The sequence below is a fragment of the Salvelinus fontinalis genome, chromosome 19, assembly GCF_029448725.1.
Source record: "Salvelinus fontinalis isolate EN_2023a chromosome 19, ASM2944872v1, whole genome shotgun sequence".
NCBI lineage: Eukaryota > Metazoa > Chordata > Actinopteri > Salmoniformes > Salmonidae > Salvelinus > Salvelinus fontinalis.
This window is the reverse complement of record NC_074683.1, coordinates 43,180,314-43,199,049: the sequence shown is the minus strand read 5'-3', so window position 1 is coordinate 43,199,049 and position 18,736 is coordinate 43,180,314. Positions and strand designations below refer to the sequence as shown.

The following is an 18,736-nucleotide window of genomic DNA, read 5'->3' as shown; positions in this document are numbered from 1 at the left end:
TTCCAGGACTTGCCCACCCTTGGCTTCAAATTCTACTTAACCTTGTCTGGTCTCTGGTGCCCCACTGAGGTGTGGAGAGCTCCCTGATTTATCCCTGACAGAGTGTCAGGCATGCTGTGGTCAAATCTAGCTGTGGCAGGGGGGTCAACACAAGCCAAGTTAATATTTCTGAATTGGTTGGGGTGGGGGGGTTGACATGATATTTATGAATGGTCTAGTCCTGACAAGGAGGGCTTAGGAACATCAGAACCCCTAGAGGTGAACATGACCACTAATCATGACATGTCATGGGACCTCCCCCCAGTTTCTGTCTGGAAAGAACCTGAACGGCAGAGAAGGAGACATGCAAGCCGGGTGGTCGCAGCCATTGATACTTAGTGAATAGAATGAACCAGGCTAGCAAGTACACAAACAACTGCTCCTATCAGTCTCAGATAGTGTCTACCACACCAAGTCTATGGTATGTCCAGTCAGTGCATTTATTCAACGAGACCTGTGCTATGGTTGCCAAACCTCAGTTTTGCCTAGAGTAAAGCTATTCAGAGAGAATTTTCTATTTCCTGAATGAGATTGCAAATAGTAGATCCCAGTTCAGTTTGAGTGGCTTGTTCTGAGTTTGATATTCCAGTGTCTTTATCACAGAGCTGTGTTCTGTGATGAAGACTGGATGTCTGGAAACATGGCCCCAGTGATGTACTGGGCCGTACGCACTACCCTCTGTAGCCACTTACGGTCAGATGCTGAGCAGTTGCCATACCAGGCAGTGATACAACCGGTCAGGATGCTCTCGATGGTGCAGCTGCATAACTTTTTGAGGATCTGGGGACCCATGCCAAATCTTTTCAGTCTCCTGAAGGGGAAAATGTGTCTTGGTGTGTTTGGACCATGATAGTTTGTTGGTGATGTGGACACCAAGGAACTTGAAACTCTTAACCCCCTCCATTTCAGCCCCGTCAACGTTAACGGGAGCCTGTTCATGCCTCCTTTTCCTGTAGTCCACTATCAGCTACTCTGTCTTGCTTAAATTGAGGGAGAGGTTGTTGTTCCCTGTAGGCTGATGGTGTTGAAGTCATGCTTGGCCACGCAGCAGTGGGTGAACAGGGAGTACAGGAGGGGCCCCAGTGTTGTTCTGGTTTTTATATGAAAGCTGGTTCTACACAGCAAATTGGCCAGTGTTACCTAGAGCAGACTTTTCAGTGTAGCATTTCTAGTGTTGATTCGGGAGTTAAATTAACTCTCTAATAGTGAAATTAACACTCAGTAGTGTAAAATAACCCCAGTATTGGTGTTAATAACCAGTGTTGAATGTGAGTGTGATTATGTCAGTTTTACTGTGTGGAAACTAAACGTTCCCATCAAAACCAAGGCCATCATTATAATAATTCCCAGAATGCTCTACTGCATTAAAAAATTTTAAGGATTATTTTTAATATATGTGTTTTTGCATGTACATTGATTGCTTGATTAATTTTTCTAAACTTATCCAATCAGTTAGTTAGACTTATTGCACCCGTTACTAAAATGGTTGTTCCAGCTTAAATGTATTAGGTAGTATCCTTTATAGTAGTCTCATATTACTAACCCTGACAGTCATTCTGGATGCAGGTTACAGGTGAATAAAAATTCAAAAACTTTTGGATGTCTTATCCCTGGCTGGATTCCAGCATAATGTGCTTGCAGGCTTGACGTGGCACGTAAACCAGGAGGTTCCTAACACCACTGTGTTGGGGTTAAACTTGACCATCAAAGTAAGGCTTTATGATATACAGTATCAGTCAAAGGTTTGGACACACCTACTCATTCAAGGTTTTTTCTTTCTTTTGACAATTTTCTACATTGTAAAATAATATTGAAGACATCAAAACTATGAAATAACACATATGGAATCATGTAGTAATGAAAAAAGTGTTAAACAAATCAAAATATGTTTTATATTTGAGACTCTTCATTGTAGCCACCCTTTGCCTTGATGACAATTTTGCACATTTTGGCATTCTCTCAACCAGCTTCATGAGGTAGTCACCTGGAATGCATTTCAATTAACAAGTGTGCCTTGTTAAAAGTTAATTTGTGGAATGTCTTTTCTTAATGCATTTGAGACAATAAGTTGTGTTGTGACATAGTAGGGGTGGTATACAGAAGATAGCCCTATTTGGTAAAAGGCCAAGTCCATATTTTGGCAAGAACTGATCAAATAAGCAGAGAGAAACGACAGTCCATCATTACTTTAAGACATGAAGGTCAGTCAATCCAGAACATTTCAAGAACTTTGAAAGTTTCTTCAAGTGCAGTCGCAAAAACCATCAAGCGCTATGATGAAACTGGCTCTCATGTGGACCGCCACAGGCAAGGAAGACCCAGAGTTACTTCTGCTGTAGAGGATAAGTTCGTTAGAGTTAACTGCCAAAATAAATGCTTCACAGAGCTCAAGTAACAGACATGTCAACATCAACTGTTCAGAGGAGACTGTGTGAAACAGACCTTCGTGGTCAAATTGCTGCAAAGTAACCACTACTAAAGGACACCAATAATAAGAAGAGACTTGTTTGGGCCAAGAAACATGAGCAATGGAAATTAGACCGGTGGAAATCTGTCCTTTGGTCTGATGAGTACAAATTTTGGTTCCAACCGCCGTGTCTTTGTAAGACGCAGAGTAGGTAAACGGATGATCTCTGCATGTGTAGTTCTCACCATGGAGCATGGAGGAGGAGGTATGATGGTGTGGGGGTGCTTTGCTGGTGACACTGTCAGTGATTTATTTAGAATTCAAGGTACACTTAACCAACATGGCTACCACAGCATTCTGCAGCGTTACGCCATCCCTTCTGGTTTGCGCTTAGGGGGACCATAATTTGTTTTTTAACAGGACAATGACCCAACACACCTCCAGGCTGTGTAAGGGCTATTTGACCAAGAAGGAGAGTGTTTGAGTGCTGCATCAGATGACCTGGCCTCCACAATCACCCGACCTCAACCCAATTGAGATGGTTTGGGATGAGTTGGACCGCAGAGTGAAGGGAAAGCAGCCAACAAGTGCTCAGCATATGTGGGAACTCCTTCAAGACTGTTGGAAAAGCATTCCAGGTGAAGCTGGTTGAGAGAATGCCAAGCGTGTGCAAAGCTGTCATCAAGGTAAAGGATGGCTACTTTGAAGAATCTCAAATCTCAAATATAAATGTAACACTTTTTTGGTTACTGACTGATTTCATATGTGTTATTTCATTGTTGTGACACCTTCACTATTATTCTACAATGTTCAAAATAAAATAAAGTAAAATCCTTGCATGAGTAGGTGTGTCCAAACTTTTGACTTGTACTGTATATAATGTGTTTTCATAAACAGTTTACTGTTAATGTGATTGATTTGACAACACCCAGTGAAATAGCAGCGTGCCAAATTCAAAAACAGAAATACTCATAATAATAATTCATAAATCATACAAGTGTTGTACATGGGTTTAAAGATGAACTTCTTGCTAATCCAGCCACAGTGTCAGATTTCAAAAAGGCTTTACGGCGAAAGCAAACCATGCTATTATCTGAGGACAGCACTCCATCAAACATACACATGAAAATCATAATTCAACCCGCCAGGCAAAACCCAAAAGTCAGAAATAACCCATAATTCATGCCTTACCTTTGAAGATCTTCTTCTGTTGGCACTCCAATATGTCCATTAAACATCACAAATGGTCCTTTTGTTCGATAAATTCTGTCGTTATATATCCAAAATGTCCATTTATTTGGTGCGTATGATTCAGAAAATACACCGGTTCCAACTCGCGCAACATGACTACACATTATCTAATTAGTTACCTGTAAACTTGATCCAAACATTTCAAACAACTTTCCTAATCCAACTTTAGGTATTTTTGAACGTAAATAATCGATCAAATTTAAGACAGAATAAACTGTGTTCAATACCGGAGGAAAACAAAGTGGAGCGAGCTTTCAGGTCATGCGCCCCAACCACAACAGTACACTTCACTCGACCCTTGTTCTGAACAGGGCTACTTCTTCATTTCTCAAAGGAAAAACATCAATCAATTTCTAAGGACTGTTGACATCTAGTGGAAGCGATAGGAACTGCAAGCAACTGCCTTAGAATTCTAGATTCCCATAGAAAACTAATTGGATGGTTTGCCTCGGGGTTTCGCCTGCCAAATAAGTTCTGTTATACTCACAGACATAATTTTAACAGTTTTAGAAATTTTAGAGTGTTTTCTATCCAAATATACCAAATATATGCATATCCTAGCCTCTGGGCCTGAGTAGCAGGTCGTTTACTTTGGGCACACTTTTCATCCGGACGTGAAAATAGTGCCCCCTAGCCTTAACCGAACACTGAGTGACCTTGTCAAGAGATACCAACCTCTTGGTGAAATGGTTAAAAATACTATATCAGGTGTTATTGCATAACACCATTGGTGCAAACTATAGGCACTTCCTAGTAAATTTAACACTCAAATGTGTGGACCTGTATATAGACACTGGCGCAGTGTAAATGTGACTGTTAGTGTATAACACTGGATAATTTGCTGTGTAGTAGGGTTATGGTGGAAGGTTATTAAGAGTTTACATGTTTAGGGTTAGTCACATAGACTATGGCGGTGCAATGTAGTAGAAATTCTCAAGATACTTTTTTTACATTTCAAGTCCAATCTATTGAACCTGTTTGAATGGCATTGCTCCTCGGGTGTGGTCACAGTTAGCACTCTCCTCCACCCCTATCTTCTCTCCATGGTTTCAGTTGACACTGCAACTTCTCTCTTCTATATCCCCCTTTTTCAAAAGCACAACAACAACACTTATGAGTTAGAGATCTCTTCAGTGCACTCCAGCAGCCTCCATTGCTGTTGCAGTTCCTAACCCTACCATGGCCTCTATTTCCCAGGCTCCACTGCAGTTCTGCAACCCTTTCTTCCTGTCAACAAGAGGCCCAACCTGGTGGGGAAATCAGGGGACAAGGGTGAGGGCAACACTGACCAATGTTTTGACTACTGAATACTTTGACTTCTGTTAAAGCAATACTTTACCAAAATGTTCCACGTTTCGCACTTCTTAACTTTGCTGTCATCTTGATGATTTTATTTTAACAACCTTCCCTCAGTTAAGTTTTATTTAGATTCTAAAGCACCTTGCACTTCTTGTGCGTGCGTGCGTGTGTTTGTCTGAGTGTGTGTAAGTGCGTGTGCCTGTGTGTATGTAGTATGTTTGTGTTGTTCTGACTGACTTCTCTTTCGAAACACCAACCCGATGCAACACACATATTTCGTATCTTCTCCCTCAGCAGGAAAACAACTCAGATTCACCTGGGTGATGTCTGCAGCAGATGACTATAACTGTGTTTGTAGTTTACATGACTGAGCAGTGTTCTGTCCTCAGATAAGCTGATGGACCTGAAGCAGGGAGACAAAGCGTCCATCTTAAAGTCCTTCCCTCTAGTCACGGCTAAGCCCACCAAACAAAAGACCACAACCCTCACCCCGGCCTTGAATGGTAAGATTCAGTGATGAGTGCACTTTCGTTTATAATAATGTCTTTGTGCATTCATGTTTGTACATGTGTGTGACCATGTGTGTGTTTGAATCATGCTACATCTGAGTTTAATAGTTAGTGTGAAAGGTTATCTGAGTTCAGAGAGAGAGAGAGACCAAAGCTGGCTGAGAGAGCTGCCAGGGAATGCTAACACATCATCACAGTATGCTATTCATAAACTTCTCACTCTGCGGTTCTCAATCTCATCATCCGTCTTTCTGTAGCCACGGGTGACAACTCCTCTGTGTTCAGCTCTCTCCCTGCTTCGGAAGTGGACGCCATGGGCAAGAAGCGCTTCGTAGGTAAGGACATATGCATTATAACAGTCTTCAACAAACCCACATGATTAAACTCACAGTGGACAGGGCTGGGGAATCCCGGGTGTGGCGCTGGTAAAAAAGGGGGGAAATTGATCTTGCAACTGGAGGGCTACTGGGCTAATAATTCTAACAGCAATCCCCTATTGTTGGGCCTTTGAGCAAGGCCCTTAACCCCACAACATGCTCTCCATCCAGGCGCACTGCACTGCAGCTTGACCCTGTGCTCCTCTCACCTGTGTGTCTGTATGATGTGTGCAGGAGGGAGCTGTGACAATGGACAATGAAAGTTGTATTGTATCACTGTGGACATTAGCCTGGAGAACAATAACCTTTCTTGCTTCCTCTTTACCGCCAGTTGTTTTGGATTGTCTTGCCTGTATTCACTATCCAGATTCTTGGATGAGCTCCAGTTAACTTAGAGCTCTTGTCTATGGAGTACAGAAGGGTATACTACAAAGCAGGATCAATGAGTTAGCAAGCTAATTTTGATAAACAACACATTTTCTGGTTCATTAAAACTTCTTATGGCTGCAATCCCGGGATAACGGGATCGATATGACAACAGCCAGTGAAAGTGCAGGGCGCCAAATTCAAACAACAGAAATCTCATAATGAAAATTCCTCAAACATACATGTATCTTATTCCATTTTAAAGGTGATTTTGTTTTTAATCCCACCAAAGTGTCCGATTTCAAATAGGCTTTACAGCGAAAGCACCACAAACGATTATGTTAGGTCACCACCAAGTCACAGAAAAATTCTGCCATTTTTCCCGCCAAAGAGAGGAGTCACAAAAAGCACAAATGGAGATAAAATTACACTAACCTTTGATGATCTTCATCAGATGACACTCATAGGACTTCATGTTACACAATACATGTATGTTTTGTTTGATAAAGTTCATATTTATATAAAAAAATCGGAGTTTACATTGGCGCATTACGTTCACTAGTTCCAAAAACGTCCAGTGATTTTGCATAGCCACATCAATTTTACAGATATACTCATCATAAATGTTGATGAAAATACAATTGTTACACATGGAATTATAGATATACCTCTCCTTAATGCAGCCCCTTTCAGATTTCAAAAAAACTTTACGGAAAAAGCAAACCATGCAATAATCTGAGAACGCCGCTCAGATTTTTTTTAAATTATCCACCATGTTGGAGTCAACAGAAATCAGAAAACATTATAAATATTCCCTTAACTTTGATGATCTTCATCAGAATGTACTCCCAGGAATCCTAGTTCCACAATAAATGTTTGATTTGTTCGATAATGTCCATTATTTATGTCCAAGTAGCTACTTTTGTTAGGGCGTTTAGTACACAAATCCAAACGCTCGTGCAGGTCCAGACGAACGTCGGACGAAAAGTTCAAAAAGTTATATTACAGGTCGTAGAAACATTTCAAACTAAGTATAGAATCAATCTTTAGGATGTTTTTATCATAAATCTTCAATAACGTTCCAACCGGAGAATTCCATTGTCTGTAGAAAAGCCATGGAATGCAGGTCGCTATCATGTGAAATGCGCATGACCAGGACCTGGCTCTCTGCCAGACCTCTGACTCAAAGAGCTCTCATCCGGCCCCACATCACAGTAGCAGCCTCATTCAAGTTTCTAAAGACGGTTGACATCTAGTGGAAGCCTTATGAAGGGCAACATAACCAATATCCCACTGTGTATTTAATAGGGGCTGGGTTGAAAATCGACCAACCTCAGATTTCCCACCTCCTGATTGGATTTCTTCTCAGGTTTTTGCCTGCCATATGAGTTCTGTTATACTCACAGACATCATTCAAACAGTTTTAGAAACTCCAGAGTGTTTGCTGTCCAAATCTACTAATACTATGCATATATTAGCAACTGGGACTGAGGAGCAGGCCGTTTACTCTGGGCACCTTTCATCCAAGCTACTAAATACTGCCACTGCAGCCATAAGAAGTTAAGAAAGCTAAACTTCGATAAGTATTTTTGGTTGTTGAGTCAATTAGACTATGCTCATTTCAAGCTTATCTTTCAAAAAAATAAAAAGTTATTTTATAATATAGTATTTAGGCAAGTTAGCTGGCTTACCAACCTGGTCTCAGAGCATTTTGTATCATTCTGTATGTAAATCTGAAGGACTCCATTTGGTATTTTATTAGGATCCCCATTAGCTGTTGCAAAAGCAGCAGCTACTCTTGCTGGGGTCCACTCAAAACATGAAACATAATACAGAATGCCATAATACAGAACATCATTAGACAAGAACAGCTCAAGGACAGAACTACATACATTTAAAAAAAGGCACACGTAGCCTACATATCAATGCATACACACAAACTATCATGTCATTTAGTATGATATGTTGCGAATTACAATTCGTATGATATGTTAAGAATTTGAAAAATGTACAATATTTTACACATTTCAATTTGTTGTGGCTAACGTTAGCTAGGTTAGGGGTTAGTGTTGAGGTTAGGAGTTAGGTTAAAGGGTTAGCGTTGGGGGAAGGGTCATTTGGTTTGCCTTAAGTAACCGTTTGTCTTATGTAACCATACCAAACCTATTGTATACTAATTTCAGTGTCCCAGATTTACATTTACTATGTTACGTCTAGTCTATGAGACCAGGCTGGGCTTACTTACTCCTTTCTACTGCTTTGTAGTATACCACTCTGATGTGAGAGATGTAAACAATAATACAACTATTCCTGATCATAAGCTGTTTGGTATTTGTTTCAATGGCTGCAAAGTATAGGAATTTGATAAATATTAAATTCATTTCCTGTTTGTAATTAATGTGTCTTGAACGCAGAAGGAATACAATATGTGGCACTACAATATAGTGCATTGAAATACATTTAAGTAAATCTGTAGTTATTTTTTCATTCTTTTTCATTATCCAATTGTGTTCCTCTGTAACTCAGTTGGTAGAACATGGGCCTTGCCACAGCAGGATAACGGGTTCGATTCCCGCAATCACCCTTACGTAAAATGTATGCACGCATGGTCGTCGCTTTGGATAAAAGCGTCTGCTAAATGGCATATATTTTTCTAATCCTACAGACTTCTGTCTTTAAAGTTATTATTGTTTGAACGCCAATCTTCAATTTCTCCTGCAGCCCCTCATGTGATCTATAAGACTGACAAGAAGCCAGACGAACCGTGTTCCATAACAAAGTCCCTCAGCTTCTTCCCTGAGGAGGAGGGGGTGGAGCAGAACATCACCGCACCCCCCCGCTTGCCCCCCTCCAACCTCACCGTGGTTACTGTAGAGGGATGCCCCTCCTTCGTCATCCTGGACTGGGAGAAGACCGACAACGACACCACAGGTTAAGGGGGAAGTGTGCTTGTGTTTGTGTATGTGTGTGTGTGCGTGCGTGCAGCAGCACATACCCAAAGAGGTTCATAAAACACTCCTGGTTATGGAAGAGTGAAGTCCTAACACATAAGACTCTGTTACAATGGGTATTTTAATAACGTTATGAAACTCCATCTGTGCTCAATCAGGATATTTCTCTCTACAAAGAAAACAAGTTGTGGAGATTTGAGACTACATATTTTCAGAGCGCTTTCTTTGAGACCAATCCTTGCCAACCCCACCCAAATCCTCTGAATCCTGTGTCAAATGTTTATACTTGCCTCGTTAAGATGCTGCTGTGCACATTTAAAATGAAAATGTTTATGTTAATATCCCATCTGTATGATATGAAGTTGTAAAGATGTAATTAAACATGTTGTGTGTGGATGTGTGGATTCCATGTGTGGATTTCCTGCTTCCCCTTTGACAGAGTATGAGGTCATTTCAAGAACCCATGGACCCAATGGAGAAGAGGTGTCCATCCTGACCACCAACCAGACTCACACTGCAGTGGAGAACCTAAAACCAGAGAACAGGTGTGTGTCTATGCTTGTTTTTATGTGGTGTGTGGAGGCTTGCTGTAGCAGGGTTGGGTTGGTAAGGCTCAATGTGTTTATTAATGATGCTGGATCCTGGTCTTGGTTTTGGCTGGGATCTACAGATTCAGAGTATAAACCAGATTTACCAGAACCTACCACTGGGCTGGATTTCCTCGCCCACAGACCACCATCTAAACATCACACATGGAACAGCCATTAGAATTGTGTGTGTGTGTGTGTGTGTATGTGTGTGTGCGTGTGTGTGTGTGCGCTTGAGGTATTGAGTGTTAGTGTGTGTGTCTGTGAAAGAGAGAAGGGGAGAGAAATACAGAAAGAGAGAGAGGGAGGGAAATGGAGAGAGAAATGGGGTCACAAGCAATCACTGGCCTCGATGCACTCAAGGCTGTCTGGAGAATAAAAATATCAAGTGTCACAGTGTTGGAGATGGGTGGAATATAAACTCAAGCTCCACAAAAGTTACAATTATGGTGAACAAGAGTGACTAAGGTTTCCTTTACTGGGAAAGCTATCAGCATGGCATTCTGGATTGAAAGTATATCAAAAATGAGATTTCGGTATTTACTGAGCTAGGCACGCCTTGACACCGTGTTGACTATTTATCTTTCCCTTCTTTTTCAGTTACGAGTTCAAAGTGAAACCCAAGAATGAGCTTGGGGAAGGGCCTGCCAGCGAGCCAGTGTTGTTCAACACAGAGTCAGGTAGATATAGAGCGGAAATGGATGCCCAGCCAACGTATCGGATTACACTTATGTAATGGAGCCGGAATGGAGGCCAGCTCCAGATAGAAGTTCCATGGGCATGGATGCATCTAGAATTAGCTTATCTTTCCCGTATCCTAACATTAGGCCCCGATCCAATCAGATCGAGCATTGACCCGCGTTGGCCGACAACCGCATAGTGGATGTTTTGGCGGTGTTGGAGGTTTAACTGCGGTATGACCTGACAGATCAGTGAGCTGCTGCTCTTGTATGTCACAAACCACTCCTTTTCATATTATTCCTGCCCCGTTAGAACTTCAAAATGGCAATAGAAAATGTAGGCTCTATCGATGTTAGAAATAACGACAGGCAACGACAGGCATGTTTTCATGTTCATTTGGATGGGGGAATTTATAACCTATCACCATCTAATCAAGGTGTAGACAATAGGAGTGTTTGAACGTAACATGCCTGCATGAACTTCTAACGTGGATTTGTCAGATATGATGTCGGGTGTGTTTTTTTTTTTTTTTTTTTTTTTTTTTTTTTTTTTACATCCAATGGCAGTGTCCGCAATAAGGTAACGCAGTTAACACAGTTCCAACACCGGCAAAACAACCGCTATGTGGATGTCTGCTAACGCAGATCTGATATCATCTAGCACTGAAGCGTTGATAGAAAGAAGGCAAAACTGACCTTAGATCAGTGTCTAGACCTAGGACCACAATTCCCACCGTGAGCATCGTAGAGCCCCATTAGCTGTGCTGGTGAATTAGTAAAAGTCAATCATCAATCAGCAACCACACCGACTGTTTCAATTGTAATACTTTGCATTAGCCTGGCTTAGCCTCTAAGTGACGTATCTAACAGGATCCCTGATAGCTTTCCAGATGTGTCGCAAATTAGTCACTTGTTAATAGGACATCTTAGCCTTTAGCTAATAGATGTGTGTAAATAGTTAGCTGCTTGCTACCTATTTTTAGTCATTTAGCAGACGCTTTTATCCAGAGTGACTTCCACTAGTGAGTGCATACAATTTTCATACTTTTTTAAAACCAAATCTCTCTCTCTCTCTCTCGCTTCTTCATTTTGGAAGAAATATATATTTTTAAACTGTTCAACTATTGTCTTTCTCTCTTTTTGAGTCAACTAATTGCCACATTTTATGCACTGCAGTGCTAGCTAGCTGTAGCTTATGATTTCAGTACAAGATTCATTCTCTGATCCTTTGATTGGGTGGACAACATGTCAGTTCATGCTGCAAGAGCTCTGATAGGTTGGAGGACATCCTCCGGAAGTTGTCATAATTACAGTGTAAGTTTATGGAAGGGGGTGAGAACCATGAGTCTCCTAGGTTTTGTATTGAACTCAAAGTACCCAGAGTAGGACAGAAGTTAGCTGTCCTCCAGCTATACCACGGTGCTACCCAACAGAGTGCTGATGAGGTTACTGTAGACCTTCATTGCAAAATAGTGTGTTTTCGTCAATTATTTGGTGACCTGAACATATTTAGTAATGTTTCACTATTTAAAAAAAAAATGAAATTCACTGAGGATGAATCCCCTTCCTCCTCTGAGGAGCCTCCACTACCCTACTCCCTACACAACCCACACGAGCCTCCACTACCCTACTCCCTACACAACCCACACTAGCCTCCACTACCCTACTCCCTACACAACCCACACTAGCCTCCACTACCCTACTCCCTACACAACCCACACTAGCCTCCACTACCCTACTCCCTACACAACCCACACGAGCCTCCAGGAAGAGATGGAGAGCTAACGCCAGGGTGCAACTTTGCAAAGGGAGTGTATAGGGACCTGATCATATTGGACATTGATAGGCTTAGAGTTTAAGCCCTCATGGTCAGGGAAAACTCTTGGCCCAAGTCATAGTCACATAATAGTTACAGATGGACCAGATTTTCGGAGTCATATCATATCCGTTATGCACACTAAAATACTCGATCAACTCAATGAGCTAATTTGATCTAAAGCAACATTGTGTCTTAACAGTAATACGACTCCACTGATGGGACTGGGCTGGGCTAATGTCCAACCCTGTGGTGATAGCAATAATAGAGAAGAGTGATTGGTCCAATGGTTCTTTACCCTGTAGTGAAATCCCTGGGAGACACAATGTTTTATGTGCTAACTAGAACAATGTGATGTGTTTTTGTTGTAATCTGAACCATGGTTTTAATATTATCCTTTATTTCCCAAGGGTGAGTATTGTTCTATTACTGTATTAATGTGGTAATAATGGACTGATGTGTGACTAACGATGCCTTCTCTTTTACTCTCTCTCCTCTATAGCGGACCCTCGGGTGAGTGAGAATGTCTCAGGTAAGTCTCAGTATGTCATGTTCACACATCTTTCCTCCCTAGTTTGTATCCTATTCTCTGTGCCTATCATACCAATCCTTAGATCTTGTTTTCTCTGCTCCCTCCAGGTAAAGATGCTATCTGGACACAGTTCCCCTTCAAGGCAGATTCCTACTCGGAGTGTAACGGGAAGCAGTATGTGAAGAGGACCTGGTACCGCAAGTTTGTGGGCATTCAGCTGTGCAACTCCCTTAGATACAAGATCTACATGAGCGACTCGCTCACCGGTCAGTATAGTATAGTAAGAGTGTTTGTCTATGTTTTACTGTTTATACTATACCTTGTATCTGTGCATGTACATATATGAAGAGTTCATATGTTACATTGGAATTTTGAACAAGGTTTAACTAACCAGAGCCATAACCTTTGACCTCTGACCTTGTGCAGGCAAGTTCTACAACATCGGGGACCAAACTGGTCATGGGGAGGACCACTGCCAGTTTGTAGATTCTTTCCTGGACGGACAAACAGGCAGCCAGCTATTGGCCGACCAACTACCCAGCCGATCAGGTAGAGTACTGAGCCAAATACTGGAACCCGTTAGAGACATTACTGGGAAAGAATCGTAGACACATGTACAGGTGCCCATGACCACGGTTCTTGGTCACTTTTCAATGACTACTGAAGTTTGCTGTTTCAGAGTTAACTATGGGAAACACTGATCTCTAGACTATGTTAAAAGACCATTCACATTCCAAACCATTTGTAAAAGAAGGGTTCTCATATTCCCTCTGCTCTATTGTCTCAGGCTTCTACCGGGCTATGCGCCAGGAACCGGTTAACTTCGGCGAGATCGGAGGGAACTCGCACGCCACCTACGTTGGCTGGTACGAGTGCGGAACACCCATACCTGGGAAATGGTAAGACCCCTCCACCAGAGGGGTGGCCAGGAAGATGCCTGACTGGAAGAATGATGATCTCACCAGGGTGAGAGGAGGAGGACTGTGGAGGTCTCAGTGGCCCTTGAGGTGGGCTTCTCCCTCTTGTTACCATGGAGACTGCGTCAGTATGTTACCATGGATATGCATCTGTCTGTCTGTCAGATGGTGATGGCTCACATTCCATTGTATAAAAGTGTACAGGACCATACCTTGTCATGGAACTCTGAGTTCTTTTGTCATATCTCCTTAGGGGATCTATTGAATCCGCATTACGGAAGTTCAGCTTTCCAGTGTGATTGAAATTTAAAGGCTATGTTCCTGCTTTAGCAGAGACTGCTTTTACGATAAACACTGCTTATGTCGGCTAAATCCAAAATGACCTTTAAATTTCCATCACGGAGTCTGTTACTCTTCAGCTTTACAGATTGAACCGAGCCCTAAGTCTCATCTCACTATTTATCAAACACGACATGAGGCAGTACTCAAAACCTGTAAAAATGGAAGAGAAGGTGATAAAGGTATTTCAGAGTGCTTCAAGAGGTTACATATGAATGCCGGAAACTGTTGGGAAGCTGGCTCCCTAAAAATGTAATAACGTGTATGATGTTATTTATCAAGCAGTTGTCATTCAATGTTTCTTGTGGTTTATATTAGCCAGTCTGCTAAAAGGGTTGCTATAACACAAAAGCCTCTGCAAAAAAAGAAAGCATTACACACGCACACACACACTAAATTCGTCACTCATACACACATACTCAATACCCTTTCTTGATTGGTCCTGTAGGATTGACTGTTGCGGTTTGCACAATATGAAATTATTATTTATATTTTACCACAGCATTGTTGAATACTTGTTTCTGATATGCTAGAAGGGCATTCTAGAATGGACATAAAAAACATAACGGGACAGCTGGAAAAGATATCAGGACACCTTGCAATCATGACGCAATATTCGCCTACACATGCAGACCGTACTTGCTACAAAGTTACAGAGGTAAACCATCAACCACACTAACGGAAATTGGATACATTGTAAATGCAGGTCCAACAAGGAAAAACATAGCTAGCTAGCATTGATTTGTTTATGCAGAGACATATATTTTGGAGCATCTGATGATCTAACGTGGTGAGTAGGGCTGTTGAGGTGATTATTATCGCCACACCGGCAGTCATGACTGCAGTAAAATCCTAGGTGACCTTTGAGTCACGGTATTCTCCTCTTATGCACTCTGGACATGTGTTAGAAGTACCCAACTCGCTAATGATCAACAGGTCACTAATGGCCTGGTGATCAGGACTCTATTGTCCCTCTAACCACTCTGTCATGAATGCAAATGAAATCAAAAATTACAACACTTATCACCAGAACAGCATGATGCTTTAAAATCTCACCTCACTGTGACGATCAATTTGAAGAAAGAAGTTCAACAATAGGTTGAAACTGAGTGGAAAACATGGTTGTTGTTGATGTTGTTTCAAAGCCTAACACAATTAAATGGACAGCGCTTTCTAAGGTGATGACTAATTCAAAACACCCACATGCATATTAGAGCTTACGCATGTAGGCCTATATAAACTCAGCAAAAAAAGAAATGTCCTCTCACTGTAAACTGCATTTATTTTCAGCAAACTTAACATGTGTAAATATGTGTATGAACATAACAAGATTCAACAAAAGAGACATAAACGGAAACAGGTTCCATAGACATATGACTAACAGAAATTGAATAATGTGTCCCTGAACAAAGGGGGGATCAAAATCAAAGTAACAGTCAGTATCTGGTGTGGCCACCAGCTGCATTAAGTACTGCAGTGCATCTCCTCCTCATGGACTGCACTAGATTTGCCAATTCTTACTGTGAAATGTTACCCCACTCTTCCACCAAGGCACCTGCAAGTTCCCTGACATTTCTGGGGGGAATGGCCCTAGCCCTCACCCTCCGATCCAACAGGTCCCAGACGTGCTCAATGGGTTTGAGATTCGGGCTCTTCGCTGGCCATGGCAGATCACTGGCATTCCTGTCTTGCAGAAAATCACGCACAGAACGAGTAGTATGGCTGCGCGTGATTTCCTGCAAGACAGGAATGTCAGTGTTCATGCTGGAGGGTCATGTCAGGATGAGCGATTGTGCGTTCCTGGTGTAACTCGGGCAGTTGTTGTTGCCATCCTGTACCTGTCCCGCAGGTGTGATGTTTGGATGTACTGCTCCTGTGCAGGGGTTATTACACGTGGTCTGCCACTGCGAGGACGATCAGCTGTCCGTCCTGTCTCCATGTAGCTCTGTCTTAGGCGTCTCACAGTAGGGACATTGCAATTTATTTCCCTGGCCACATCTGCAGTCCTCATGCCTCCTTGCAGCATGCCTAAGGCACGTTCACGCAGATGAGCAGGGACCATGGGCATCTTTCTTTTGGTGTTTTCAGAGTCAGTAGAAAGGCCTCTTTAGTGTCCTAAGTTTTTATAACTGTGACCTTAATTGCCTACCGTCTGTAAGCTGTTAGTGTCTTAACGACCATTCCACAGGTGCATGTTCATTAATTGTTTATGATTCATTGAACAAGCATGGGGAACAGTGTTTAAACCCTTTACAATGAAGATCTGTGAAGTTATTTGGATTTTTACGAATTATCTTTGAAAGACAGGGTCCTGAAAAAGGGACGTTTCTTTTTTTGCTGAGTTATAAGCCAAAGCCCCAATGTTTGGGGGGGACATAAAAGACTAAAAACAGCAAATCAGCTCCAAGTGATTTTAATTTTGGCAATCGGTTCCAAAGTATTCCCGCACATAATAGAGAGACATGTGATCGCACACAAATGTAAGCAAGGGTTGAAATTATTACGTTTTGGTCAAATATATCTGTTTGCCCTTCTTGCGGGCAATTTGCTGTCTACGAATTGGTAATTATGTTCCGGCCCCCTGACCAAAAAGATAAATAAATACTGATTTAAGACATTTGGTACATAATTGGTCTAGCCTAAAATTAACAAATTTAGAGTTGGCCTACTGAATTTGTATTTGATTTTGAATTGCCTAGTAATAACCACTGGTGAGTGATGTGAACATGAATTTCTGTGGTCCCAACTGTTGCAGTCATGACGCAAGTGGAGCTATGCTGTCAAATCCTCCCACGTTTCTCGTTTGACCCGTTTTCAGCAACTGATATTTTTGAATTTGGTGAAAGGTTTACTAGCAACAAACTACAGTGCATTCGGAAAGTATTCAGACCCCTTGAATTTTTTCACATTTTGTTAAGTTACAGCCTTATAAAATTGACTAAATTATTGTTTTTTCTCATCAATTTACACACAATACCCCATAATGAGAAAAGGCTGTAACGTAACAAAATGTGGAAAAAGTCAAGAGGTCTGAATACTTTTTGAATGCACTGTACTTAGCTAGCTTCTAGCCTATTGTTTGATTTCAATGTGATCTCCTCATAATGAACAGTGTGAGTGTCCTGACGAGAAGGCAAACTTTTCTAGCTATGCCAGGCAAAATCTGGTATCAGCTCATTGTTATGGATGCATCAAAATTAATTTAAATAGAAAACAGCGTAAACAAACACAAATGCAGCTACTTAACTGTTATTCTGGCTGCAGAGGTGACGGTGTTAACCGTAGCTAGTTGGCTAGCTAGCAAGCAAGGTACAAGAACATTGCCAGCGAGCATGGCAACGGAACATATAGAATGAACAACTGTGGCGCACCCATCAATATCAAACAAACTGGGTCGCGCCTCTAGCAACCAACATCTTAAAGTGTAATTCTCTTAGAAAAATGAAATCAACCATTTTTCTGTATTTCTACCCGTAAATCTGTGTTTTAGTATTGTTTTCTTTGGCAACTGCGGTATAAGTCGGATAAATGCCTCCGTTCTGTACATTACCTTGGAAATAACGGATGACACAGCAGGACAAGGGAAAAATGAACTCCGCGAACGTACTCAGCTCCGCATCTTCCCGCTGCGTCGTCCATTATTTCCAAGGTAAAATACAGAACTTCTGCGTTTATGTAAACAAACACAAATGCAGCTACTCTGCTGTTATTCTGGCTGCAGACGTCGTGACTGTTAACCGTAGCTAGTTGGGACAAGAACATTGCCGGCGAGCATGGCAACGGAACTTATCGAATGAACAACTGGGTCGCGCCTCTAGCAACTGAAAAATGAGAAGGTTTAATTATCTTAGCAAAATTTCATAAACCATTTTTTTTGTATTTCTACCGGTAAATTGCCACTACTTAGTCTATTATTTACAAGGTAATATACAGAACAATATTTCTGAACTCCCATTAAGTCTCAACATAAAGTTTGTATTGCAAGGTGGTTCTACTGACTTCATGTGTCAAGCACTTGGAAAAACACCTGAATGGGATCTGTAGCCAATGAACGACCAAATAAGAGAAAGAGCATCAGAAACTGAGGCCTTGTAAGATTCAAGGGCTCAGTTGGAAAGAACAGCATAAGGGATACTTAGTTCTTTCATCTTTAACACATTTCTAACTCATCTGGAGTCATTTCAATTTAGAGAATGTGCCAGGAATGTAATGTTATGTGGACTGATGCACATTGGAAGTGACCCAAATTTTCCACCTCTGGAGCCTGTTCAGGAGGGTGCAGCAACATCACAGAATGTTCAAATAGAAATGTGTTGTGTATGTACAATGAGGAAATGTCCGTTTTATACAGTACATCCATCTACAACATTCTGATTCTCATCTCACCAATGACACCCTTTGTCTTTAGCCTTGCAATCTTTTGCTACATTTGGACCAACCTGTTTGAGTTTAAATGAGACAACCATGTCAATAAAGGCTTCTTTTTTGTGGAAACCAACAACCAAATTAAGATTGTTTTACATTGTGTATAGCTGCAGGTGTTATTTTCAATCCCAATTGTTATGTTAGTGTTGAACAGAAAATTGTATTTTTGTTTCAGATATGTACAACCATTCCTGTATCTATTTTCTACAATAAATCCTTAAGTATGGTTATTTTTTACTAC

The 18,736-nt window shown here is 41.4% G+C and overlaps 1 protein-coding gene across 3 annotated transcripts in view; it reads left to right on the top strand.

Annotated features, from left to right (window-relative positions):
- Positions 1-18,732, top strand: part of LOC129816777 (target of Nesh-SH3-like) — a 46,466-nt gene extending 27,734 nt beyond the window's left edge. For all 3 annotated transcript variants that reach the window (XM_055871660.1, XM_055871659.1, XM_055871658.1), the window contains 10 exons: positions 4,895-4,969; positions 5,386-5,499; positions 5,763-5,840; positions 8,970-9,179; positions 9,639-9,744; positions 10,387-10,466; positions 12,785-12,814; positions 12,922-13,080; positions 13,241-13,363; positions 13,602-18,732. In XM_055871660.1, coding sequence (XP_055727635.1) covers positions 4,895-4,969; positions 5,386-5,499; positions 5,763-5,840; positions 8,970-9,179; positions 9,639-9,744; positions 10,387-10,466; positions 12,785-12,814; positions 12,922-13,080; positions 13,241-13,363; positions 13,602-13,717 — 1,091 coding nt within the window. In that variant the 3' untranslated portion in view covers positions 13,718-18,732. The remainder of the gene's footprint in view (positions 1-4,894; positions 4,970-5,385; positions 5,500-5,762; positions 5,841-8,969; positions 9,180-9,638; positions 9,745-10,386; positions 10,467-12,784; positions 12,815-12,921; positions 13,081-13,240; positions 13,364-13,601) is intronic.
- The last annotated feature ends 4 nt before the right edge of the window (positions 18,733-18,736 follow it).